At 31.7% G+C, this 26,627-nt stretch overlaps 1 protein-coding gene across 1 annotated transcript in view; it reads left to right on the forward strand.

Annotated features, from left to right (window-relative positions):
• The window catches only part of LOC118195958 (midasin), a 589,327-nt gene that overhangs the window by 431,854 nt on the left and 130,846 nt on the right, over positions 1-26,627 (forward strand). The window contains exons 57-60 of the mRNA XM_085823548.1: positions 4,690-4,910; positions 14,535-14,665; positions 15,882-16,064; positions 23,412-23,669. Of these exons, the coding sequence (XP_085679674.1) occupies positions 4,690-4,910; positions 14,535-14,665; positions 15,882-16,064; positions 23,412-23,669 (793 nt within the window). The remainder of the gene's footprint in view (positions 1-4,689; positions 4,911-14,534; positions 14,666-15,881; positions 16,065-23,411; positions 23,670-26,627) is intronic.

A 26,627-nucleotide genomic window follows, 5' to 3' on the forward strand; every position in this document is an offset into this window, starting at 1 on the left:
GGATTTCACCAATTTTAAAAGTTTCCAGATTTTAAATCATCAGTTTAAATTGAATGAGATGACATGTTAACATGACAGCTTTGAAGCTTATTGTTAGGTCAGACAGAAAAGTGTCAACCATCCACAAAGCAGATGCTACTGGTAGTCAGAATCAAGTGTCAAAACTTTGTAGTGGCAAAAATTTTAGAATTTAGAGGAGCATCAAACAGCAGAAGTTAGAGGTGGCAGAATTTTTAGAATTTAGGGTCAGTAAAGTATTTGCAGTTTAAGGATTTTCCAGGCAGCAGAATTTAGGACCCACAGAGATTGCATTGGGTGTCGCAAAATGCCTAATGCTAGCTCTGCCTTCTCCCAACCATTCAAAGGCCAAAGTGTGATTGATCTTAATGAAAATCAATGCAATGCTATACAGTGTTTTTATGGACACATAGTGCACCTTTCTAGCCAGCAGGTGTTTGAAAGTGACATGCAGGAATCTTTTTCTGCATGTTTATTATATGCAGTATATAATAGTGTTAATGCAGTATATAATAAAGTGCTTTTACTGTATTCTTCATTCTTAAACTTTGTAAGAAAGGGCAATTTATTATTATTTTACTAACACCAGAGGTGCTATTATTCTCAAAACTCACTTTTTGCCTGAATGACTTTTCAAATTGTTGCTGCCAAATGGTATTGTGATATATTATTAAAAAATATAAGGGAAATTTGTATACATGTATGTATGTACGTTCCTCACATAGTGGAAAACTGCAGGCAGCTAGAGCTGCCTAGTTATCTCCAGTGCACTGGACTGTTGTCATTTGGCAAACTGTAAGAAATTTATCTTTCAATATTAATCCACGAAAGCATATGCTGCCATTGCCTAAAGCATAAGATATTTAACTTTCTCTGTTACTGAGAAGCAAACCAAGTGACTAAAAAGCAATAAATGCAGCTCTTAAAAATACTTCTCTACTTTTTAATATGATTGATTAAATAAAAATGCATTTGAATCATCAGATGTCTAATTAGAAGTATTTTTATATGACATGACACTAGTTAGACTCATTAAAATCATTACATGCTTTTTCTCTTTTTATAAATCTTTTAGATGTCTGTCCAATGTAGTGTCTAGTTTCAAAAAAATATAGCAGATAATAAAAAATATATGACAACCCCTAACACTCTGTAGAGAATTCTTAAGATATGCTGTTTTTAAATATTTTGTGATTTTTCTTTTGAATTTTATGTAGCATACATGCAAAGAAAGTGATGCTTAATATTAGAGCTAAAAAAAGACAAAAATTGTGTTAGCAGGAATGAGTTGAAAAAGCAGACTACCTATAATACTCAGAGAGCATAAAAGCGTTAGCAAATCTCTGATGTGACATTCAAATCTGAATCCTTCCAGATTTTCTTTTGTTTTATTTATTTTACTATTATTTGGCAGAGATAGCTTGTAGTCCAAATTTACAGATATAAGATCATTCCAAGGTATTCAATGCCCAAATTTTGTGCTGTGTATATATGCACATGCATACGAGACCATTCTTGGATATCAGATGTCTGGATTTCGAATTTTGTATTCTGTGTGTGTATGTGTTTGTGTGCATGCATGCTTAAAGAACAGAGCAAATATTTAGGTAAAAATGTAAAACTATATAAAGAAGAAAGTAACAGAAAAATTCTGTAGGTGTAGAAATTTTCCTAACTGAATATAAGAAATAACACTTGGGTTATTGTGGCTATTTTATAATAGTGTCTGTAATAAGAGAAATGCTTTTTATGATGTGGATTAGTAGTAAAAAAAATGATAAATAAAGAGAGAATCATTTCTTTGCTACAGAAATGATTCTCTCTTTATTTATAATTTTTTTTTTTTTTTTAGTCTTAAAATTGTTGCATTATCAGCTGTCATTTAAAATTAAGTGATCCAGGGAGTAGTGTTAGGCTACTTCATACGAAATAAGTTTTATGTAATAGAGTACACATATATCATCTAACTAAAATTCTGAAAGTTTTGTGCATTTTAATGCAAAATATTTCGTATTAAATGTAAATTTTGATGCAAAAAATTTAAATTATTGGCTCTAAGTAATAAATCTAATAAGAAGAGAAACATGCAAATTTAAAATTTATAAAAAAGTTATCTCAGATTGATGTTAGATTTTGAATAAAACTCTGTTATCCACAATAGATTTTGCATAAGTCCACAATTAAACAAAAAAAGTTTTTAATGGAGTGGAACATTTGAAGTAGACTAATAAGGGTTTCTGATTTTTTAATTAATGTAGTTATTTATTAACAATCATTGTTCTTGTTTTTCTGTGTTCAGTATATTCCTACAACAAGCAAATAAATAAATTTGCATACTGTAGAAATTTCGTTAAAAATTTTTATAAAATGTACTGAATACTTTCTTTTATATAATCCAAGCATTTTCTTCTAATTTTCATTTTTCTGCCCTGTGTATAATAGTTGTATGATTTTAAATAAATTTTTAATGGAGTTTAATAGGGGTAAATTGTAAATGAAGAAAGACATTGTGATATGTTATCCTAATGTAGAAAAGTTTGTACTCAAGGAAAAATAATGCAATAATTTAAAAAACTGTTCTAGAAATTTATTCTTTCTCTTATTTTCTATGATATATGGAGTGAATAAAAATAAATGAGGCAAGATACTCAATGAAATGGAGAAATTGTAATATGATAACTGAATTCCTCATGAACAAGTAACATGAAAACAAACATAGAAAGCATAGCATTGAATTATTAAGTCGTTAAATGTAATTTCAAACATCAAAAACTATTCTTCTCTCCTAACATAGTTATACATATTTTCAATAAAATGATGTATATTCTTAGCACAACATGTTATCCAGTTGTATTTCTCTTTTCTTCTGTCCCAATACCTACAGTTAGTTTTATAAGTAGTTTACTGTAGTAGTAAATGATGAAAGTGGAATTTTGAGCTATGCAGTTTGAAATCCTTATTATTGTAGGCATATAATATAATTGAAAATATTAAATTACTGAAAAGACATTTTGAAAAATTCACAATTATCAAGATATATTGAGTTTTAACAAAAGTTTCTCACCACTGCAAATTTTATCTGTGCAAACAGTTCACATTGGCCTGTTTTTGGCAATTGAAAGAAGAAGACTTGTTTTAGAATACTATATTGTGAAATTTGTATAAAATGTTGGTATCTTTTAGAACAAGGGTCTCAAATGAAACTATCATGCTACCAGATTAAAACCATCATTTACTTCCAGTTCTGTTGCGAAAAGTCAGCTACAGAATGCCACCAAATCATGTGTATAGCTTTAAATACTAATGTTGTATCATATGACACTGTGAAGGTTTGGTACCAAAGGTTATAAAATGGGGACTATGACATTCAAGAAATAGATTCAAGAGTATTCTGGCCGGCCTACTAATGTTGATGATGCCTGCCTGCAAGAACGTGTGGAAGAAGATTAGAATGCAAACACTTGAGAGCTTGTTAAGGAGTGTTAGTGTCATGTCCATTAATCGCGCTATGCAACACATAAACTTGGCGTACAAGTTCAGCTGCTGGGTACCACAAGAGCTGGCTCAAGCAGATAAGGCCAGACGTGTTCGGGCCTGCGCTAATTTGCTCAAATATCAATGCAAGGACAAAATTCTTGTGAGGAAAAGTGGATTGACTTCAACAATACAGGCTGGAAAGGGGGTTGGTCCGCACCCGATGAGCCCGTTGGCTGCATCTCGAAGTGCAGTTTGACTAACAATAAGATCATGCTTTGTATCTGGTGAAATTGCTATGGTATTATCCAGAACTAGTACCTGAAAAAAGGTAAAACCCTTGAAAGTAACGTGTAGAGCGAGATGCTAGTCCATGTTGTTCCTGCCATCAAGGAAAAATGTCGAACTAAGCTCTGGCACAAAAAGATAATGTTCCATCAAGATAATGCAAGACCACATGTGTCTGCATTCACGGACTGGGCTCTCTATGAACTCGAATAGAATCATTTTTCACACCCACTGTATGGTCCTGATATCGCTTCTTCAGACTCCTACCTTTTTTCACACCTACAGCTACATTTTGCTAGTACCATCTTCCATTCTGCACGGGACGTCTGAAATGAGGTGGATCTATTTTTGGACTCTGCCACCAAGTTTCTGGATCAAAGGCAAAAAAACTACCAAAACTTTGGCAGAAAATCATAGATTTGGGTGGTAATTACTGCTCGCACTAAAGGTACTGCTTTCATGATTTTTTTTCTAACTTTATTAAGAATGTTTTTTGGTGGAAAACTTTCATTACAACCAGATAATTAAGTGGCGTTTGGGAAGGAAAACATTGACAATAAATAAAATAAAATAAACAAACTTTAAGAACAAGATAATAAAAGTAATATAAGCTGTTGAAAAGATGTGTAGATGAATTGTAAACTCTCATGACCAACATCTGTCAAAATAAAAATAAAACTTTCATCCCTTTCTCAAAATATACAGACCTTGTTACTCTGGAAATCACATCCACCTAGGCATATCACTGAGAGGAGTTTTTTGTATATAATAAAATGCTGTTTATCTGTATCAGTTATTTGAAAGGTGTTTGCTAGTCTTTCTTAAACTATATTTAGATTTTGTATGCATTATAAAATCTTTTGATTACTTTTGGATAAAATTTGTATTTATATTTAACTTATTTTTCAGACATTGTACTGCTGCTATTATAGTGTCATGGTTTAACAGTTTAATATCTGCTTTGGCTATTATGAAAGGTGAACATCCATCAGACAGATTGTTTACCATAGAAGGATTCAACGAATTCTTACAAAGGTCTGACATTTCTTCATTATATTTTGCTGGTAAAACTAATGTTCTGCTGCTTGCCTTTGAAAGTATTTTGGAGTTAAGGGAGAAAGTTTTAAAAAGTAAGTCTTTCAGTTACCATACTTTGAGTTTCTTTCAGATTTTACATTTTAATTATACTTAATCATTCTAGAATGGCTGATACCCTCTTTTTATTTAGTATATATATATTTATTATTTAATTTAAGTAACAAAAGTTTAATTTAATAAAACATCTCAACACATTATCGTCAAATCAGCTATATTATTTTTTGCTGTAACTATAAGATTATTTTAAATTAGGCTTACTTATAGCAAATACTCAAGCACTTTTTCTCAGAAGTATATCAAAAGCCCTGTACACATGCAATGCTCTTTCGCACAGTCACCGTTTGTATTAGAGAGAAACGGGGATATGAAGCAGTTTCGCCTTCAGGACCGGTTCAGATGCACATCGTCTTTCATCCCTCACCCCGTAAGCCACTGTGAGCAATGAATGATGTCACAAACGCGGATTTCTAATGTTTGCTCACATCTTTTTTGGCATCGTTTACTATTGCTATCGAAAGCCATCGGAGTTTAACTCTTTAATCACGTATATTGCTGAACGGTTTTAAATAAAATGTTTTCTGGCTGTTAAAATTTCAAACTTTGCTTTTTGAAAAATGAATAAAACAGCAAATTAATATTATTTACATTAATTATAAACGTTTTAGAATATTTCTTGCAGCTTAAAATTATCTTGACTTACAAAACTATTCAATAATATTTTCTAAAAAGTAGATGAAAGTTCTTAAATTTAAAAAAAAAAAAAAAAGTCTTGTCGCATTGAAGACGATATGCATGTTTTTAGTTTTAATTTGAATGGCATCAGCATCAGATAACTTGTCTATACTAGTTTACAAATTTCCGTTTTTTGTACAGTTTCATCTAATTTTTTTTGGACGATATCGCATCCCCAGGTATCTATCAACGCGTTTATTTCGCTGACAGTCTAGCGAGCAGTCAGTTGTACGTCAGCCATGTTGTTTGTTAAAATTAGTGAATAGTGCAGTTGCACAGTGCAGTATGAAAAATGTCCCCATTTGTCCTGCTCCATAGAGGTTTTTAACCAAGTTCTACCTCCAATTCGGCAAGTCAGTTAATTCTTATTGGCCATGTGAATGCGACACATTGGAAGAAATAGTTTTGGCTACCAATCGAGTCTGCTCTTGTGAACAGGGCTAAAGTTAGAGGAAAGGATAATTTTAGTTTTAGTTCCATAATTAAACTTTGGTATTTCACTCATTCATTATTTATGTTATTAATGTAAAACTTCTTATGTAATGCACACACACATATATATATATATATTGATAGCTGTAATATTAGTTTCTCTTATTGTCATTTTTTCCCCTCAACATTTTGAGCTGTTTTGTTTAGATTTTACATTATTTCATCATGTATTATTCAGACAAACACAGTATGGTTTAAGAAAAGCTATACATTTTTAAATGATGTATAAAGATTGCATACACACACATACAAAATGAGAGTATACTGTGATACAAAAAATTAACATGAACAAAAAATAAGTATAAAATTATCAAAACAGAAGTTGTCGTTCCAAGTGGTAAATATCTGTCAATAAAAGTATGTGACTTATCCTTATGAATGCAAACTATGCAAGAGCAATTTATGCCAACCATGAAATGTTATGCGAGATTTTAAAAGGCAGTAAGTAATTAACTTTTCTTTTGTGACAAGACATTGTATGTCTTGAATATTATACTTTAGGATTATTGGCTACAAGTTGCAGCTCTTTTTAGAGCATCCAGTGGGTACTCAATAGGGTTAAATGTCTGGAAAATATACTGGACATAGTTATTAATACCAAGAATAAATAAATAAATAAAAATAAAGTATACCAAAGTAAAAAATATGTAAAGTTACTCAAATATACGGGACCCTGAATCTGTTTTTCTGAATCACTTGTTAATTTTGTGGTTATGTTATGTTCAGATAATTTCTTTTGAGCTAAATAATCTTGCCCTCTCCTCTGATAATTACTTTTTAATTAGATAAAGATTTAATTTAAAAGATTAAATTTATTTTAAAATTCGATTAATATTTAAGAAGATTATATAGTAAGTATTAATGCTTGTTGTAGCTTAAGTGGGATTATTAATATAGTAAATATAAAATGTATAGCGATAGAAAGACTGGTCAAATTTGTTTAAAAATTATAGTGATATGCATCAAAAAACTTTGCTTTGTTATGCTAGTTGAAAAGCTTTAGGAAGGAATTATCAAGTCCTCATTTATTGAAAAGGATTATTTGAGTTTTTTATACAACTTATCAAGTGTAATTATGCATTGAAATTTTGTTTTGTTAATTGTAATAAATCTTTTTTTAAATTAAAAATATAAATAAAAGGCTTGTGCAAAAAATGCTTCTTCTATCCTATATCTTCATTCTGAATGTTGATTGCAGTAAATATTCATTGTATTCAGGTGGTAAAAACTGTTATGCAGGCTAACCTGGAAACCTGTTAATTGAAGATTAATTTTAAATTAACCTGCAGTTCATTGTATTTTGTCGGTTATAGTAAGACAAGACTAAAGTAAAGTCCTGTGTCTTATAAATAACATTCTATGAGTTTGGGGAAGATTTAAAGATCTTACTTTTTGTATATCAGTACTACATGGTTAAAAGATTCAACTTTTATGAGAAACTATAGTTTAATTACCATTTTTCTTTTTAAATGTTAAGTTAGCATTTGCACTGGTCAAATGAACTGGAAAACTTTTCATTTCGCGTATTTGCCTTTGTTAAAAAATAATGCTGCTTTTTCTCTTGTTTAGAAAACTACTGCTGCCTAGCTGAATAGCCCTTAAACAGTTGATTTGGGACTACTTAACCAAAATTTTTATTGAACTAGTAATTATGGCTTTTTTGTAAAAGTATTTTGTATGCTTTTAGATAGAATTTGTAAATTACATTTTTTAGATAAATGAGAACAGAAAATGACTGTTACATAGTTTTACCACACCTCTGACAGTGTCTAACTTCTGTTTTGCTCTGTGCAACCATCTCGAAACATATACAAATTATTTGTTATTGTCAAACTTATTAATCAGCAAAATTAATAAATATTGAAGTTATTTCCATGGCATGTATTTTAAACTTCTAACTAAAATGTGTTGCAATGACGTATCATCAAATGGCTTTGATTATTGCCTCTTACAGTAATCTTGATTAACTATAAGGGTCTTTGATTGTTGTTGCATGTTTTCTGTGTATGGGAAGAAGGCCTTTTTCAAGTCTGCCTTTTTAAATCTGTCAAACAATAACTTTGGTTTAACATCACTGTGGAGTGAACTTTGATTATCCTTCCTGAGCTCTGCAACTGAAACTTTGAAATTGCCAATATGCTAATTTTTATGCACATGTGTCTATGTCTCATCTTTTTTTTGGGGGGGGCAACTTGATGTCAGTTTATTGCTTAGCCATTCCTTACACATATTGAAAAAGTCTAAAAAAAATTATAAAATTAAACCAACTTTAATTAAAGCTGTATTTTAATTAACTGATTTTAAAACATCTGTTTGCTAAATGACATTGTCTTATCTCCATGATCTATTTAAAACTCTGCGTATGATCTTTCGTGTCTTAATTAAGAAATAAGTAACAGAAAAATTGTAATTATTAGCAGAAAAATTTCTAATGTGAAATTCTTTGAATAGCTTTAGCAGTTTTTGTAACATTTAATACTAATTTTAAGGCATAGTCTCAATGTACTGAAAGAAATATTAGTATAAAAAGGAGTCTGATTTTGTACTAGAAAAGGTAGTATAACCTGAATACAGAGTCCCCATATAAATATTTTATTCCAATTGTCCTTTTTTTAACCCTCTGAAGACCAAGGTCATGACTCACCTGTTTGCTTAAAAATGTTCAAATGCCTCAAATTCTATTTGAGATCTGCAACAATTTCTTCTCTTCCCCTTCTGAACAAACAATAAAGAATGTGATATCATTTCTATTTCTTGATAAAAGAGGTGCCTTTAGCCACTGAGTGTCAAAATATTTATAATGGGAGAAGAACGGAAGTTCACATAGGCATTTTGTAAACTGGTTCGATCACTGTGCCAGCCTGCCATCACTCGGCCAACCTAGTCTGAGCTAAGCAGTGAAGCAATGATGCAGGCTGTAAGTGAAATTTGTTTATGGGAAATTTGTCTTACTTCAAAAAATTCTTTGTTTAAAATTAATTTTTTATTTATATGTTTCTTAAATCTGTTGCTCTGTAGCATATTTCAAAGATATGTTTTATAATATCAGAGCGTGTTTCATAAAATTAATTTTTGCAATGGCTCTACTCTTATATGTGCCCTAAGATCACCAAATGTGGCAATATGTGTTCTGCACTGGTTTTTGGCATGATTGCATGTTGTATGGCAACCTTTTTGACGTTGGAAACTCTTTTGCTTGAGTGATTAACTGCTCGTTGGTTCGTGTCGTGTGTGTTTTGAACTATGTTACAATGATAGATGGGGTGGCAAGATTTCAGTCGCGTATTTTAGATTGTGTGGAAAGTAAATTTAGTGTTAAAAGGTACGATGTTGGAGTTGTTAATGAGTCTTTTGGTCATAGGTGTGTTTATGAGGATCAAAGTGTGTTTTTGGAATTTCTGTGGGACTTTTAAAACGGAGTCCGAAATGCGGAGCTGCTATGAGAACTCTGACGAAGAAGGGCGTTTCTGATAGTTCTTGTGTAGATTTGAAGTCAAATGCTTGCTGGTAAAGTATGTGGCTGTCAGCAGTGTTTAAGATTTGGATTGTGGTTTTTGTGGAGTAAGTTAACTTTGGAGGAAGTTTTTATCGTTACTTTCGAAACTTTGAATTGCAGAAAGACATGTGATATAGCAAAATCGTGGCACTTTTGTTCACAGATGTTGTGTGACTGGCGAAATTTTATTAACGAATGTATTATGGTATGTGCATTTTATTTTACTGTTTTTATTTTGTAGAATGTTATGATCATTGTTTTTTTACTATGAATTTCTGTTGTTTTTGTTGTTTTTTGAATTGTTTGTAATTTTAGTTTATTTTGTTGATTTGTGTGCAATTCGTAGGTTTTTTTTAAAGTTTAAACAGGATGCTGTGTACATGGTATTCTCTGAAATTTATTGTTGTTTTGTTAATTTATTAAAGCGAGAAGTGCGTAGTTCATAGATTTGTTCGTTGCCCGGAAACCACGTTTTTGGAGACATTTTAAGCTTAAAGTTCAAAATGTATACAAAAAATTTAGGTAGTAGTATGGCAGCGTGGAGTTTTTCGCCAGAAATGTTTGGCGACTTGAGAGTGCATATATGAGTAGTTCCTTTGCAATTATGCTGTGATTTTATATGTATAAATAGCTCAGGCATGAAAGTTTTCCGCATTTTCGCCGAATTATGCTTTTTTGAATGTCACCCAGGCTGTTTCTGAGATCGATGCAGAAAGAACCATTGAGAAATAGCAGCCAGTAAATATGGGGGGGGGGGGGGTAAACATGCTCTCTCTCTTCCTCTTTTCTTTGTAAAAAAACAAAAAAACCTTGACATCATGCCAGAGATAACGAAATGCATTGTTTCACATCAAGGAGAAGTAGGTGGGGCTTATGTGGAAAAGCAGAACTAGATGCATACAAATATCAAATCAAAGAAGAGCAAGCAACCATCAAACAAGAGCTGACTTCAATAATTTCAACGATTGGTGCTGGTACCATCTGTGGACATACAGATAACCACTTGCATTCTTTAGTACACAAAACTCTATGTAAAAATTTAAGGAATGCTCATAAACTGTACAAAGAAGAGCGAGAATCTAAAAAAAAAAGCAATTAAACATTGCAGAAAGTAAAGAAGAAAATAAAAAAGTATCAATGGATTGTATAAAAGCTGCTGAAAAGAAATTGAGACTAGCTCGCAAACGGAAGTTAGAAAAGTTGGCTGTAAAAGTAGCAAAAAAGGAAAAGCTTTTTCCCTAAAAATTTTTAATCTGGATCGAGTGAGACTGAGACAAAATAGTTATTTTTTATATTCCTCCTTTAACTATATGTTATTTTGTAACTATATGATCTCACATGACTACTTTTTCTGGTGTTATATAAAGAACTGTTAACTGAACTAAAAATGAAGATAATTGAAAGCTATAGTAACAGTTATATATATATATATATATATATATTTTATCTCTAAAACTTGTCGTTGCCTCGAAATGGGCAGTAATATATAACATAAATATGTATATTAGTGTGTTGTAATGTTGCGTACAGTATTCATGTATCAACTGTTAAATTAAGTTACATAAAGAAGGTTAATTTATTAAAATCTCTTGGTGATTTACTTTTTTTTAAAAAAGTGGAAGATAAAATTAATAGCAAAATAGTAAGTACAAGTATTATTTTAGTTTAATACTTTTTATATTAAAAGGTTGATATTTTATTTATTTATTTATTTATTTATTAGGTTGCGCGTGCGCATTTAGTTTTTGTGTAATTTTGTGTCCGCGCTCTGTTCAACTTTTTTTGCCAACTTGTACTTTCATGCATGATATACAATTTTATGGTGTGAAATGGGAAATGAAAACTGTAATGAGAATTCTATGCAAAAGGAAAATTTTATTTCTTGACAAGATGAAATATAAAATGCTTATCAGGAAATAAAGTCATCTCTAATAAAAATTAGTTAAATGTTAAATGTATGTATTAAATTTATAAGCTAAGGACATTTTAATCATGCTATTAAAATAATAAAATTCTTTATTTTGTTATCTTAATAGCACAATTAAAATTTTAAAAAATTTATTTATGTACAAGAAATTTCATATTAAATATGCACAACAATTATTATATCATTACAAAAGAACAAATTAACACATGAGTATTCCTTTCTCATATAAGACTTCTTTTTTATTAAAGAAAAAATATTGAAATGATTTTTTTTTTTTTTTTTTTTTTTTTTTTAATCTGAACAACTTTTACAATTACAGCGATTTTTATTAAAGCATAACAAAAATGATTTGACAAAAGTTTCCTTTGCATTTTAGTTTAACTAATATTACAGATTACAGCTTATGGAATCTAGCACATTTATTTTATCCAATGATGCAATTATTTTGCTTATCATATGATAAGCTTTGCTTTGAAATGATTTCAGCAAGGGATATGACACAATACCTGTCATAACTTTTCAGGTTACTGGTCTAACTGTATGGCACAGCAATTGAAAACCCAGATTCCAGTTTTATATTAGAAACAGCTTTTAATAATGTTTGCATACTAGGTAAATAATAATAAAAAAATTTTAAAAAAAAATTAAGACTATTACATGCTTTGAAATTACTTTGATAGATTTGAATGTCTAGATTTTTGTCCTGCAAAGACTACCTCCACCCATATATTGAAACACTTGATACCTTTATTTGTGGTAATATGATGGTGAAAATCACAGGGTTAACTAATTTTTGAATTAGCTAGAGTGTCTTCTCAATTCCAGCTTTATTCAGTTTTTGTTTGCTTACATTATTTTTCACATTATATATATATATATATATATATATATATATATATTTTTTTTTTTTTTTTTAATCTGAAAGTGTATGACACAGTTGCCTGATTTTGCAGACTTTGTAGTTGAATTTTTGTTTCAAATGACACTCCTTTTTGGAATATCAGTCAATTTGATTGTTTCATACTCTTGTTATGAAGATGGACTTGATTCATCATAGTTTAATGATGCTGAAATGATGCTTGCAGTAGTTTGAGGAAGTTTGCTGCACAGCTTAACAGGCAGTTCTTTCACATTCACTTGTCTGCTGCTTCTGCTGACTTCATCAGCTGGAAGGGATAAAAATTACATACATGAGTTGTGTTTTACCTTTCTGGATCTTTGTGTATACACAGACCAAGGTAGATCATTTCCGTTTGGCATTGTTGTGCAGTCAAAGCTTTACTTCTTCTCCCATTATAAATTATTTGCTGAATTTATACTAATTTGCTTTTAACCTAAAGATAAGAAGTCATGAAAGAATCTCTTTAGGACAAGACAATCTATAATAAAGATGAACTGATACAATGTGTTAGGGAAATTGTTTTTGCGCACCTGAGCTGTTGTTTAAAGACAGAGCATGTGATCTTGGCCATTAGGTCATCTGAATAAAGGCCATTGGTCTTGAAAGAGTTAAAGTTCTGGCACAAAACTCAAAAAGCATTTATGAATATCCATTTATTAAGATTTCCTTCCTGAAATGTCTAACTCCGTACTATGCATTTTTATGAAATTTTACTTAAGTTGGTGTAGGCAAAATTTCATTATAAAAATTTTATTTTCATTAGAGATTTAAAAACCAGAAAAATGAACTTTTAAATTTTGATCAGTTGATTGAATTTCTTGCTGATTGATTCTCGAGCTATTAGCATATACTATGCTAGCTAAAAATCAGTTCTAAAGTGACTGGAAAATGAAAATTCAAATATTTTTGCAGTTTCTTGCAAATACTTAATAAGGAAGAATAAGCATTCAATAGAATAAAGGTGTGTCATAAAAATGATTTTTTTCCCAACTAACTCATTCCTGTATGACACTTGCAAATACCTCAGACTGTGTCAATGACAGTACATTTGCATTTATGTTAGCCAGGAACATACTTCTGGCCCTAGAGTGTTTATTTGGGGAAGGGAGCATGTTTTGTTTGACTGCACTGATTTAACATAAAAATTTGTTCTTCCTTAATTTTCTGATTTGAAGTGGTTTATTCTGTCTATTATTATTATTAAATAGTTTTAGGAAACAATAACACTTTCTATTTTCTCTTCCAAAATTATACATTCATCAGTGAGCCAATGGTATTATTGTAGAGAAGTGGGGGAATTTGATAATTGAGTTTCATTATGGAGGCTGCTACTACAGTAATATAATTCTTCCAAAATCCAGCACATAGATTTGCTTAATAAATTTATTGAAAATATTGAAAAAATTGGTTCTCATTTGATGTGTAATTATTTTTAAAGTGTTATTTTAATAAGTTTTCCATGTTAAAAAAAATTCCCACCCCTCTTGACCTTGAAAATTTCTTTAAATTGTGCTATTGTTTATGTCATTACAATAAAGAAATCTCTTGCATCATAACCTTCTGGGCGGCCAGGGTTTTTGCTAAGAAAGCACAAATTTCCCAAAATTACTATGATAATTTTTTTTTTTTTTTTTTTTTTTTTTTTTTTTTTTTTTGGATTTGAATGCAAAAACTCTCCTGGTATTTCATACCTTGATTTGTTTTCTTTTGATATAGTGCCTTAATTTCATTGACATATTTTAATATGCACGTATATATAAGTTCTTACAGATATCACAATAAATATTCTATATATATATACGGCCTTGCCGCTTAGAGGGTTAATCACTTTTTAAGCATAAAATATACAATTTATATTAACTATGTAGAATGAAAGATGTATAATTTTTCTTGTATTGTGCATTATCAACACTCTGCAAAGCTCCCCCTCCCTTCTGTAATTCAGTGACTAAAGCTAATCACTTAATCTTCTCAGGAAAATTTAAGCATTCTGCAGAGACTCATGTAGTTTGAATTAAAATCATTAAGAAAATAACATCATTAATTTTTTACCATTTAAATTTTTCATATTCTTATAACTTTGACTGATCGATTTTGCATTCTTTCAGATGAGCTGCAATGGCAAATTAGCAAGTGTTTCGTTCTTGTTGGTTTGCTCACTTACATGCTTCTCATACCCAGAGATGTTATTGATCCTGCTATTAAAAACGAGCAGAAAGTTATGCATCTTAGTACAAGAGTAAGATTTTAAATTTTATTGCTTACCATAAATCTTTTTATGTTCAAAACATATCTTTTGTACGTTTCAATTTGCATTTTTAATTCTATTTAAAGGATGAATCATCTGTGAAACTAGAATTATCTTTAAACAGTTATTTTTCAGTGTATGAATGTTTTGAATTTTTTAACAGAAAATTATTCATTAAAATATGCATAGTATTTACTAAAATTTTCAACTTTTATTGTATGTTCTGTATAATGTGCTCAAAGGCATATTTAAAAATTTCTCACTACAGTAGAAGTTCAGAAATCCCCAAAGCTTGAGACCAGAGGTTGTGCGGATTTCAGGACAGAAAAGATAAAGCATAATATTCGGACTAAAAGTGCAAAATAAATAAGGCATATTAGATATATTTAATTAAATTATTATTACATATATATATTGATTATATTATTCATTCTATTATATGTACACAGCATTGAGGTTTGCCGATTTCGCCTCATGCAAAGATTTCCGGTTTCGGATTCCGGTGTTAGAATCACTGTTGCTGTAAAATTTAAACAGCTTTTCTTTATTTTTCCGTATATCATACACAGTCGTGTCGCAATTCCATACCATTCTGCTATAAATCGAGGAGTAGCACCTGCCTCCATCTTTTGCAGAATTTGCAGTTTTTGTGTTACCGTCAATGCAACATGTTTACGTTTTCAACGTTGAAAGCAGTAAAATCATGAGTGCATTTCTTATCTGTCATTGTATTAAAAAGGGCTGAAATTTAAAATATTCTTAATTTATCCACAAAATATCAGGATAAAGAAAAGGCAGCACTAAACAATCTCGTGAAATAACAAAGCTCAGAAAATACAAGGTGAATCGTGAACTTGAACGAAGAGTTGAGTGAATCATCTGCTTTTTTACCTCGATGCAGAGATTAGAGGGAAAAAACTTTTATCTTAATTTTTTTAAACTTTTTTTTATGTCAATAATTTGGTATTTCCATTATGACTCATTATTATTCGGTAATTATGACGTCATTACTTGGTAAATATTTTTTCTTCGATATTTCGTACTCAATGTTGCGGTTTCCGGAACCTCTAAACTGAATGTTTATATTTTGAGAGGCAACGCGGATTTCAGGAGTCGGCAGATTCTTGGTATTTGACTGTGATTTCTTGGTATTTGAAGTGATTTTTTTGTTGTTGTTTTGTTTAACTTTTTAATATTTTATTTTTAGCTAAGAGATCTTCATAGTGAAAGGGGACTTTTCGCATTTGTAAGTCATGTTGCAAATGGTCAAACATTAGGAACAGTTCCTACACATCCATATATATCAGGATTACTGAAGACCTGTCGTGAACTTGAAAATGAATTATCAGTAGCAAAGGAAAGAGCTATATTTAGATCTCATGCAGATAAGGTAAAAGCTCATGTTTTCTTGAAGTTAAAATAAAAAAATAAATAAATAAATAAAATTTAAAAAAATTATTGACGATTAATCATTAGCCCTTTAACCCTCTGAGTGGCCAGTGTTTTCGCTAAGAAAGCACAAATTTCCCAAAACTACTATGAGAACATTTTTTTTTTTTTTTTTTTAAGTAAAAACTCTTCTGGTATTTCAGACCTGGATTTTTTTCCTTTTGATATATTGCTTTAAATTCTTTGACATGTTTTAATATGCACGTATATATATGTTCTTCTAAATATCACAAAAAATATTCTAAGCCATATATATATGGCCTTGCCGCTTAGAGGGTTAAATTAACATATTTTGCTGATATTATAAATCACTTCATTTTAAAAGCATTCTCAGTAGTTATGCATTTGGTTTAAAAAATATTTTGATTAGTCAGTACTTTAATATTATTGTATTGATATTCTGATATAATAGATTTCAAATTATGTTCATGTGTAAGAAAATGTGTAAAGTTTTCAGCAGACTTTTATCAATAAAATTAAGTTTATTTTGTGAAGATTTATTTTATTTAACTAACAGTTCATTTTTAGTTCAGACAACTTTTCAGTCTTTCAGACAACCTTTCAGTCTCATTTTCGCCCATGCTTTCTTGCCAGAATGTTAACAAGCTAGTGCACATGTATTCAAATAAGGTAGAAAGAAATGGTATTTAAGAGAAGAATTGTGAAGGTGATTTTAGAGGCGTATTATGCTTGCTTGAAGGCTCAATTGCTACTAAAAGTTAGATTTCTGTTGTGCTGAGTGCTTCTAGCCATTAAACTTGTTTACGACTTCTATGAGTTAGCGCATTCCTGCTCATTATATTATCCTGTGATCACCCTATGAGCCTTTAGGCTAAACTCTTTACACCCTTCTTGTGCCTTTTTGTATCAATAAGATCTGAGAATAATTCCTCATACATTATTTTAGAGCTTGTAAAAGAAAATGAGACTCTATAATTTTGTTTTGTTTTTAGTTAATCCTAAAAATTCTCCATGTATAAATAATAATATAAGAGCAGTGAAACTATATTTATTTTTAATATTTTCCACACACTTTTTGGGGGGCAGGGGACTGATTAAAATTTGCATCAATAATTTGCCAGTCATTTGTAGATGTTTAAAAACGTGTTTTGGAGAGTTATTGAATGGTATGCAGTAAACTTTATCTCTGATCAAGAGTTGCAATCTAAAAAGACCTTCAGAGGCTTCCTCCCCTTAGGTATCATAAATTATACTGATATATAGATTACATCCTAAGTACTGCTATTTAAGATATTGTAATGCAAATTAATTTAAGATATAATTACTTTGTCTAGATTACTAGTTATATTTTTCATGTATATTCCAATATTTTCTTTCGAACAATTTAATTGTAACAATTTATCTTAATAATTTTTTGTATTATTTCTTAGGCTTCCAGATTGATTTTTATATGTTCTTTTTTCTTTTTAACATTTAATCCTTTGCATGGCAGTATGTAAAAGAATTTAAATTGTGGTAAAATTTGCATGAATTGTAACTCATGGACCCCAGGAACACACAGTTGAGGCTTGAACATAATCTAGAATGAAATCCTGAATTTTGAGAGCTGGTATTTATTTTATACCACTGCAACTGTAGAGCACTTTTTTTTTCCATGCAGCTGCCAATTGTTAATTTTTACTTTTTTAATCTATTTTTGGCCCTCAGGGGCTCACTTTTGTGTGGCAATCCCAAGGTACCCTAACCCTTCAGGGGATCATCTTCTTGGTGAGACGGGTGTCACGATCCTGGAGCCCCAGTGATCTATCCTCTTTTCCGTCTCCTCTCCTCTTGGCTGGAATCTCTTTCCTTTCCCTTCTCCCTTGTGGTTTCTCTCTTCGGAGTTTGGGGCTCGTCACGAGAGACTGGAACAGACCTTGTCTCTAGTTTTTGAGTGGCGAGAAAACTGCCCACGTGTTTGCCGTGCGTGGAGACCCGTGTCGCTGGAAAGGAGGGTCCTGGTAGTTGAGGGGCGAGGTACTGTCCACGCTTCCTTGTTGTCTCTGGTCCTTCTGGTGAACTGCAAAAGATGTCTCCTTTTCTAGTAAGCAAACATATTCACTCATGCATAGGTGAGCCAAAGAACATTAAGTTTCTCCGTTCTGGAGACCTGCTTATTGATACTGTTTCGGCCACCCAATCTGCTTCACTTTTGCATCAAACCAAACTTGGACGGGTACCTATAACTGTGTCAGCGCACAAAACACTCAACTACTGTAAAGGCGTGATCTCGGAAATCGACCTTATGCTCATTTCAGAAGAAGAGTTCGTTTCCGAGTTAGCTGACCAAAAGGTTTGTACTGCTAAGCGGATCAAGATGCGTAAGGAAGGTCAGTTGATCGACACAAAACAAGTGATCCTGACCTTCAAATCGCCTGATCTGCCGAAGAATATTAAGGCTGGATATCTAAATTGCCCCGTAAGACCATATATTCCAAACCCCATGCGATGCTTCCAGTGCCAGCATTTTAGCCATTCCAAGATGTCCTGTCATGGGACCTTGACGTTCACTCGATGCTCGTCGGTTGGCCACGATAGTGATAATTGCGCCGCTGCAGCACTGTGTATTAATTGCAAGGGCAACCATCCAGCATTTTGCCGTTCCTGTCCAAAATGGAAATTAGAAAAGGAAGTTCAGACCATAAAAGTTTCTAGGAACATTTCATATGCTGAAGCCAGAAGACAAGTTCAAAGCACACAGCCTCATTCAAACAAATCATATGCCAATGCTGTGAAATCCACATGCATTATAGCCACCCAAACCTCCATAAGTACACAGACTCCACCAAATAAAACCCAGCAGCCTGCAAACAAGAAAAAGGAAAATCCAACCCATGTAATACAAAATAAAGAAATAACAATCTTGAGCAAACCAAAAACTGTGCCTCCAAAAATAGTATCCAAAAATAGAAGTCGAAGCAATAGTTCTGTAGATGGTATAAATTCTGAATCTCTAGATTCAGACAGTATGGAAGTGGAAGACGGTCTAGAAGTTCCCGAACATCTGCTTCCGCGCAAAACTAAAAAGGAACACAGAAGGCTATAATAGATTGCAGTTATGTGATTAATAATTAACAAACATCAATCATAATGGCCACCCTCGTCTCATGGAACTGTCCCAGTTTCCACCGAAATTTATTTGACATCAAAGCTATGATCAATGCTTATCATCCTGTGTGCTTGGCAATACAAGAGACAAATTTGAAACCAGACCAGCATGCAAAACTTCGGAGGTTTTCTCTCGTCAGGAAGGATAACCTTGCAGGTGAGCGTGCCAGTGGAGGGGTATGTCTCCTCACCTCACTGGACTATCCCTCAAGTTCCTTTCCTTTGACGACATCTCTCCAAGTTGTTGCTGTACAAGTAAATTTTCATATTGTAGTTTCAATTGTTTCTCTTTATTTGCCTCCTAATGAACACATTGATCAGCGGGTTTTAAATAACCTTGTGGCTCAGCTGCATAAGCCTTTTATCATAATGGGTGATTTTAATGGCCATAGTCCGCTCTGGGGTAGTAAAGTTACAAATTGCTGAGGAAGACAAATTGAGCGAATGATTGAAGACTAGTCTTCAATCACTATGCTGGACTTCAGCTGGACTATGGCTCAGTGGTTTACGGATTCGCTCGGTCATCAGTATTGTTAAAATTGGATCCTGTTCATAATCAAGCTGTGCAGATTTGTTCAGGAGCTTTCAGGACTTCTCCTGTCCAGAGCCTGTATGTTGATTCCAATGAACCATCACTTTATCTGAGGCGTGAGCAATTGTCCCTATTGCACTATTTTAATATTCTATCCCAACCTGAACATCCCAATAAGCTGTGCTTACTTGATAATGTGTGTAACACTTTATTTGAGACACGTCCATCCTGTGTTCCTATTTTTCCTTTAAGAGTTTGGCCTGTCATTGAGGAACTTTCCCTCTCTGATATGCACCCCCAAGTAGTACAGAATTTTGAAATCCCACCTTGGGAAAATTCACGGATTCAACTTCTTGATGTTTTCAAACATCATGTCAAGGCAAGCACCAACGACATCATTTATAGACAACTCTTCGCTGAGCACAGGCAGAAATATAGCAGTTATCCGATATATACAGATGGATCCAAGTCAAATGATCATGTTGGGATGGCATTTGTATTTCAAGATCACATAGAGGGCAGACGTTTGCACAACGGTTTCTCAGTCTTAACTTGTGAACTAACTGCAATCTATTATAGTCTTTTGTACATCTCAAAGCTCTGCCACAAAAGGTTCATTATTTATACAGACTCGTATAGTGCTCTTAAATCTTTGGAAGCTTTTCCCAACACTCAAAATTCTGTAATAGTGGATGTCCTAAAAATACACATAAACTTGACAAGTCGTGGATATGAAATCCTGTACTGTTGGGTTCCCGGGCATGCGGGAGTAAAGGGAAACGAGCTTACAGACATCGCGGCAAAATCTGCTGTTGAACTGTCCAGTCACCTCATCCCTTTTAGAGATATCTGCTGTGCCATCAAGGGAAAGGTCTGAAAAAAATGGCAGCAAATTTGGGACTTACAGCTTAACAACAAGTTGAGAAATGTAAAGCCTAGAATCGAGCATTGGGATTTTGCTGGAAATCATAAAGAGGAAGTTCTTTTGACTCGCCTCAGAATTGGTCACGCTAGAGTGACACATAGCTATCTTCTCAAAGCTGAAAATAAGCTTGTTTGTTCTAATTGTAATGTTTGTTTATCTGTTCGTCATATTTTAATTGTCCATGTTTTAATAGTCTTCGCGAGAAATATTTTAGTAGCTGTGACTTACCTCTCGACCTTTTAATCGGAAGAGAGGTCAATTGCATTTAATTTTATTATTTAAAAGAAACTGGCTTTTATTATCTAATGTAATTTTTTTTTGAAGAATGTGTCTTGAATATTCTTATATGCTTTTAACTTATTTTTATATGACTTCATCCTCTGGGTTTGGTACATTTGTATTCTTGTTTTTAATTATTGTATTTTAATTTCATCATTTGTAATCATCTCATCTCGTGTTTGGCGCGCTATAATCATCTTTGATTTTGCATCATAATCTCTCACTCTCACTCTCACTAATCTATTTTTGCATACTTTTGATATGTATCTATGTATATGGGTGCTTGAATATAGTTATGTAAGTCTAAAGTTAAAAATTTATAAAATTTCTGTAGAAATTTAAACTTTTAGGAATAAAATGTATGTTTTTAGGCACTTTCATGATGCCACCCAGTTGAACATACTTATGTAAAATATGTGTAAAAAGCCTTTGAAAATGGTTTAAACTCAATATTATTGTTTTATCAAAAAGTTTGAAAATATTCGAGTAAATCCTACCATTCTCTAACTGAACTAGGAAATATAACTCAGCTGAAAAATAAAAAGTGCAGAAATAAAACATTATAACTCAGCTGAGAAATTAAAGTTACATTTTTGAAAATATATTTTATGCTTTAGATAATATACAAAAAGAACATGCTTCCTGTTATGATACCAATGAATCTACCACTCGCCACACACTTTCGATTATTGGGCACCATAAGGGTCCCTTTTTTATTTTTTTATAAATATAGTTAATAATATATCAATTTGTTCCAGAAAGAAAAAGCCGTTAAATAGTTTTATTATTTGATACAACCTTATTTTTACTTTCAGCCTCCTTTTTAACTTTTCAGTAAATAAGTTAGTAATAGGTAAATTTGCTCAAGAACAGCTCTTCAAACAGAGGTAAAGTGCAAACATGCCTCAAAGCCCTTTTGGGGTGGGGGGATTGTTAGGCTTATGGGCCCTGTGGAACCAGTGGATGTGTTTCCTTCCAAAGACAAATGTTTTACGTCTAAAGCTAGCCTTAGAAATACTCCCCCCTTTCACCAACTGTAAAAACTTATTTCGAAAACCACCTACTTGTACTTACAGAAGGGAAAAATTTCTCCTGTGTTCCAAAATTAACGATTTGGTTTGGTTTATTTAATTATGGCAAAACACAGGGCTATCTGCCTAAGGGAAGGGATGCCTTCGTGAAGGACTTTCTGAGGGAAACTGACTCGTATACATGTTACACATGGGGAAAACCACGAAAACGCCCATGGAGCCAGCCCGTTCGCGGGATTTGAACCTCGAACCGAACTATCAGTGTTCAGCGACTTAACCGCTTGGCTGCTGGTGGGCTTCCTTTTGTGTGATCTTATTAAAACCCTGCTGTGGTTTGTATGATCTTATTGACAAATTAGACATCAGTCACCTCTTTGCATTCTGGGGTTTTGGAAAACATGAAATGAGGGTATCTTTCAGGGCTAACAACTGTATTTAACCCCTACAATTGTGCAAAGTTTTGGCACCAAACGACAATTTTAAAATCAATGAGTTTGTCTCGGGGTAAAGGAAGATATGGTGAAATTAAGATTTTAGCTAAACAGAGACAAATGAAAACTTGACTGGAGTAAGAAAAGCATAGGAAAAACTAAAATACTTTTATTCATTCCTAGCATAGGGTCATTAAACTCTCCATCCTCCCATAATCATTATATTTAATCATGAACAATTATGATGCAAATAAATTCTGTCACCCCACAGAGTCGAGAAGAAGATGAATGGTGCTGCCATCTATCGGTAAGGTACCCTCAGTATGGATACCGATATATTTTATATACTAGTATTAAAATCGTATAAATAATCTTCTTTTAATTAACAGTAAATATATAAGGTTCAGGATTATATTAATTTCATTACTGCAAAATATTGAGAATTCATAGGGAAGTTCTGCCATTTAGAATCAAAAGGAAACACTAGAAACTCGAGATTTCAGCTTTTGATGTAGAAATTTAGCATTTTTTAGGAGGTTAAAAAATTGGCAAACTGCCAGTATATATTAAATATACGAGCCCTTTAAAAGGTTAATGCTATAAAATTAGTTAAATTTTACTCTCATTTATGTATTATATTTAATATTTTTGTGTTGTGTGCTTTTGCTTCTATTATTCTGTGTTTCTGTTATTGTTGTTCCTCCATATGCTTAGCTTGTCAATAGCTTAATATGAAATTTGCTGTAAAATGTTAAATATAATGCATGCATTATAGGCATTCTGCATAATAATGTTTTGATTTGTTGCTAATAAGTGTAATTATTCATTATTTTCTTATATAATTTTTCCTTCATACAGTTTGCTTTTAAAAGCCTTACATATGCATTCTAGGCATTCTGCAATATAATAGTGTTCCAAATTTGTGAATAAACAAGTACATTCATTCATTATTTTAATGTATGTAATTTTTCCCTCCATATAGAATGGTTTTAAAAGCCTTAAAGAAGAGACGGAACAGTATTTAACAAGTATTGGATCACCAGAAACCATTATACAATTGTTTGTACATTTAGAACAAGACTATGCCAATATTGCTACAGATTTTACTATAGGTATTAATTCCTTAACTCAGAGTGCTGAAAACTATGTGAAAAATCTACAGAATTTTAGTGAGACTTTTGTTAAAAAATTCATCTTGTATAAAGACATGACTGTACCTTTTGTGACTGGCATAGAACAGGTTTGTAATTTTATTGTCTGAAGTTAGTTTATTTACATAAATAGATTCATAACACAATCATTTTTATAACTTGTATATATATAAACATTGTGCTGAACTGCAAATGAAGCAAAAATAATAAGCTAAGTTTTTCCAACAGGGGTAATTGTGGCCTGGATACAGCCAGAATTTCGGATCTTTTACTTTCTCAAATCCAGAATTTTCAGATTTAGAAAATGCTCACTCATTATCTTTCTCAGATTTTTAGATAAAATATATCTTTTAGAGATCATATAAATTGAAAAACTCTTAGACTAAGATTTTCTACCTCATTTACAAATTAAACAAGTTTATAACCCATATTTATAATAGCATAACTAAAAATTACTTGGTCACTGGTGTAATTCTAGCCAGTGCTGTTTTAAAGTGTTTATACTTTATTTATCTACTATAATTTTGTATTTTAAAAGGTATTATCCAGCAATAATTTAAGTTACTATTATTTTTTATTAACCAGCTATTTTATATTTGGGATCTTTACTGTCACTTCTCCCTTCTGCTACCTTGCCAGAATGTAAATTAGACTAAGTATTTAAGCTGATATTGCTAGATTGTAAGACAAAGCATGTTTCCGTCTCTCGAGGCTACGTTACTAGATTAGCTAGCTCAGATAATATTATATTCTTTGGTTTGCATTATACTTGCTGATATTTAAATTGTTACACTGGTGAAAAGTTTGAGACAACTTTGTGTTAGATCAGTTGTGTAGCCTTTGGCTATTTGTCTTTTAAATTTGAATTTGGCTGTTACTAAGTTTCATTACCACAAGTGGTTGGCTGATCTGTCAAGTACGAACATGCATTTATGTTCCAAAATAAAAAGGTTTGTTTTAAAACCTTATTAAGACTTTGCAGTTCTTCCCAGACAGAGTGGAATATTCGCTCTGATTCTTTTAGGAGTTTGGACTTATGCTAGCAGAAAGGATCAAAGTTAACTGCAAAATAATATTCTTAATTTTAATTACAGTGTGTAATCTATGCTTGATTTCTGATTCAGGTATTGCCCTATTATATCAAGTTACCAGTCAGTCCTTTGTATCCCTTATTATAAAATCTACTAAGAAATGTACTCTCTAGAGTAAATATCTGAAAATTATTAGTTTATTCAGAAACTACTATACAGAGAGATAAACAAAAAAGACTGAAGCTAACAATAAACAAAAAAGACTGAAGCTAACAATATAAGCCTCTAATAAGGAAAAAATAAGACAAAATGCTCATGTAAATGACCAACCACAAAGTTATTTAGTTTCTAATAGTTTAAAGGAATACATAAAGGTGTTCCAGAACGAATACATATGTATCAAATTTTATTAAAAGAACTAACTAGAAATTCTACTTCAGTAAATGTTATCAAAACACATTATTATGTTATTATTGCTTCATTAGCCATTATTATTGCTCCATTATTGTGCCATAATAAATATCTGTTTTGTATTGCAGAGACATAGAAGTATAAGGTAATGATATTTCAATAACATTTTGCAAAGAAGTAGCTGGTAACTTTTATTAATCTAAGGGAAACAAAACTGAAAGCGTAAACAGTCACTATACTTCATAGATTATATCTTATAGATTTGTGAGTTTGTAGATTTACGAGATTTTAATTTGTTTCCAGTGGCTAATGAAGCAATAACTTTTTGCTTTGAAATGTTATAAAAGATTTCCTTTTGATTATCATTTTGTGTAGTGAAAATCTTTTGCATATTGAATTGTATAACATTCTTTTAAATTAAGTACGTCTTATTATGAAATATTATGAATATTAGTTTTTGTATTTTTTATTTAATGGAATATTAGTTTTTGTATTTTCTTCTGATTATAATAAAATCACTCTTTATATAGCATAATCTAATGATTCTAACATTTCTCCTTAAAAAATACAGCAATATTTACGGTAATAGTTTAAAAAAGAATGCTGTCCAATAATTAACTAAAAAGTGACTAGAAATTACTCCTATACAGAGGTATTTTATGGAAGCTGGAAAATGTTCAATAATTAGAGTAATTTTTAGTTAAGTAAAAGTTTTATTATTCAGTGGAGCATCATTTATATGTTTCTCTTTTATATGTCTTTTACATTTATACGTCATTTCATTCCTATTTATTTTAATAGTAAAATATTTTTTTTAACTTCAGTGTATAACTTCAGTGTTATGTCCCTTTTGCTTGACTTACTGCATTGGTTTTACATTTTGCAATCCCACTGTTCAAGTATTTCTTTCTGAAATAGGGGCAGGAGAAGGAAGCAATGGCATGAGACATCATAGTCTGGTACACGAGTTGAAAACCAGTTCGTGAATAGAGGGGAGGGATACTTGGAAGGAAAAATTGATATATTTTCCTTTTTTTCTTCTTCTGAACAAGACACTGTGTTAAGTAAACCGGGTGGAGCAGAATTAACTGATACAAAATGTCACAAAATTGACAGGTACTTAAAAGATAAAAATCAAATTTTAAAAGAATTTGATGAGAATATTTGTATGAAGAAAATTGATGGCAACACTAAAAACAATGTTGACGACAAAAATGAAATTTAAGAAAGAGCACAAATTTGTGGATATTCTCCTTCAAAGAAATTATGTGTTCAAGATAGAAAGTTTACTGACGTTGAAGCTATTTTGCTAATGCCGTGCATCAAATATTACAGTGAATGACCTTATGTTAATTGAGAAGTCGAAAAAAATAGCATTTCGATTGAACAAGAAGGCAGCTTTTTAACTGGATGGCAGTATAAATTAAACAGCTGCATAGAATCTCACATCGTATAATAAATGGAAAGTCAAAAGGCATTTTTCTAAGTTAGTTGAAGAGTGGTTCAAGAATATGAAAGTATTCTTTTCTTTAAACTTATGCTTATAAGAATTCTAGTTTTAAAAAATGACCAGTGTCATAGAGTTAAGCAAAGTAAAGATAGTAT

The sequence above is a fragment of the Stegodyphus dumicola genome, chromosome 9 (assembly GCF_044657685.1).
Source record: "Stegodyphus dumicola isolate Sdum_Otavi_A_Nest chromosome 9, ASM4465768v1".
NCBI classification, from domain to species: Eukaryota; Metazoa; Arthropoda; class Arachnida; order Araneae; family Eresidae; genus Stegodyphus; species Stegodyphus dumicola.